This window comes from Perkinsus marinus (assembly GCF_000006405.1).
Source record: "Perkinsus marinus ATCC 50983 genomic scaffold scf_1104296953870, whole genome shotgun sequence".
Lineage (NCBI taxonomy): Eukaryota > Perkinsozoa > Perkinsida > Perkinsidae > Perkinsus > Perkinsus marinus.
In genome coordinates this window covers 1-1,014 of record NW_003208329.1, presented here as the reverse complement: position 1 = coordinate 1,014, position 1,014 = coordinate 1, and the positions used below count along the sequence as shown (strand labels likewise).

Sequence of the window (1,014 nt, the reverse complement as noted above, 5' to 3'; positions counted from 1 at the left end):
CCCTTACCGAAGTCTTTCTTAGGCTTAGGTCCCACTTCTTCGGTTGATCTGCTGGTGTAGGAGCAGTACAGACATACGCTAGATGTCCTTCTTCAGGCAACGTTGGCAGAATAACTGTTGACTGGGACTTGCAGTCTGTCTCTTGATGCTCTGGATTGCCGCACTTAGAGCATCTTTTCTGTAGATCGACCACTTTGGGCTCAGTACAGAGTCGAGCTGGGTGACCGCTCTGGAGGCACCGATAGCACTTTATAGATAAGGCATCGCTGCCAACGGCATGGCAATAGGTCTCTTCTTGAGGATCGTCTTCACACTCGATGACATGTAGACGACCTGTCGATTTACCACTGGGCTTGTTGACCGTAGATGAGCGTTGGAGTCGGCCCTGCCGCCTCCTCTCATGCTCTGACAGTCGATCCACAAATTTCTTATATGATATTTTGTGGTTGCCCACCTTGGTCTCGACCTTCTCCTTCAGATCGTTGGATGATGTACCATCATACAGACGTCGTTTGAGGGTAGACTCTCTCGGCCCAGCTCGTAGATATACCAGCTCGTCAGCTAGAGTTTCTAGCCTTGATATGAACTGGAATAATGTCTCGCTAGATCGCTGGGTACAAGTGTTGAATTTGTACTCGGCTCGAGACAAAGCCTCATCCGTGTCGAAAGTTTTGCGTAGTTTACGACAAAGTTGACGTAGATGATGCTCATAGCTTTGATGACATCTAGCCGGTGGCTCGGTCGCATTAGTTAGCTTACGCCATAGACCGGCATCGATGTTATTCTTAGCCCATAGATAACGGGTGACGGCATTGTGACCCTCCATAGCGAAGTCGATCTCACGGCAGAACATAGTGCCGCTTCTCTCGTCATCATAACCGATGAACGTAGATTTGGATTTGGCCTTAGCAGCATTAGATGCCGCTGAGTCGAAGTCCTTGTCAATAATGCGTGATATGCAAGGCTTCTTATGGCAACCCGGGCACTTAGAGTGGTACCCAGCAATAGATCGCT

General features: G+C 49.1%; 1 protein-coding gene across 1 annotated transcript; it reads right to left on the bottom strand.

The window, feature by feature from the left end:
- Window positions 1-249: 249 nt before the first annotated feature.
- Pmar_PMAR023894 (hypothetical protein) lies at window positions 250-853 on the bottom strand (the record flags this gene model as incomplete). Its single annotated transcript, XM_002776206.1, has 2 exons — window positions 250-405; window positions 455-853. 2 exons carry the CDS (start codon window positions 851-853, stop codon window positions 250-252), a joined length of 555 nt encoding a protein of 184 aa, XP_002776252.1.
- Between the last annotated feature and the right edge of the window lie 161 nt (window positions 854-1,014).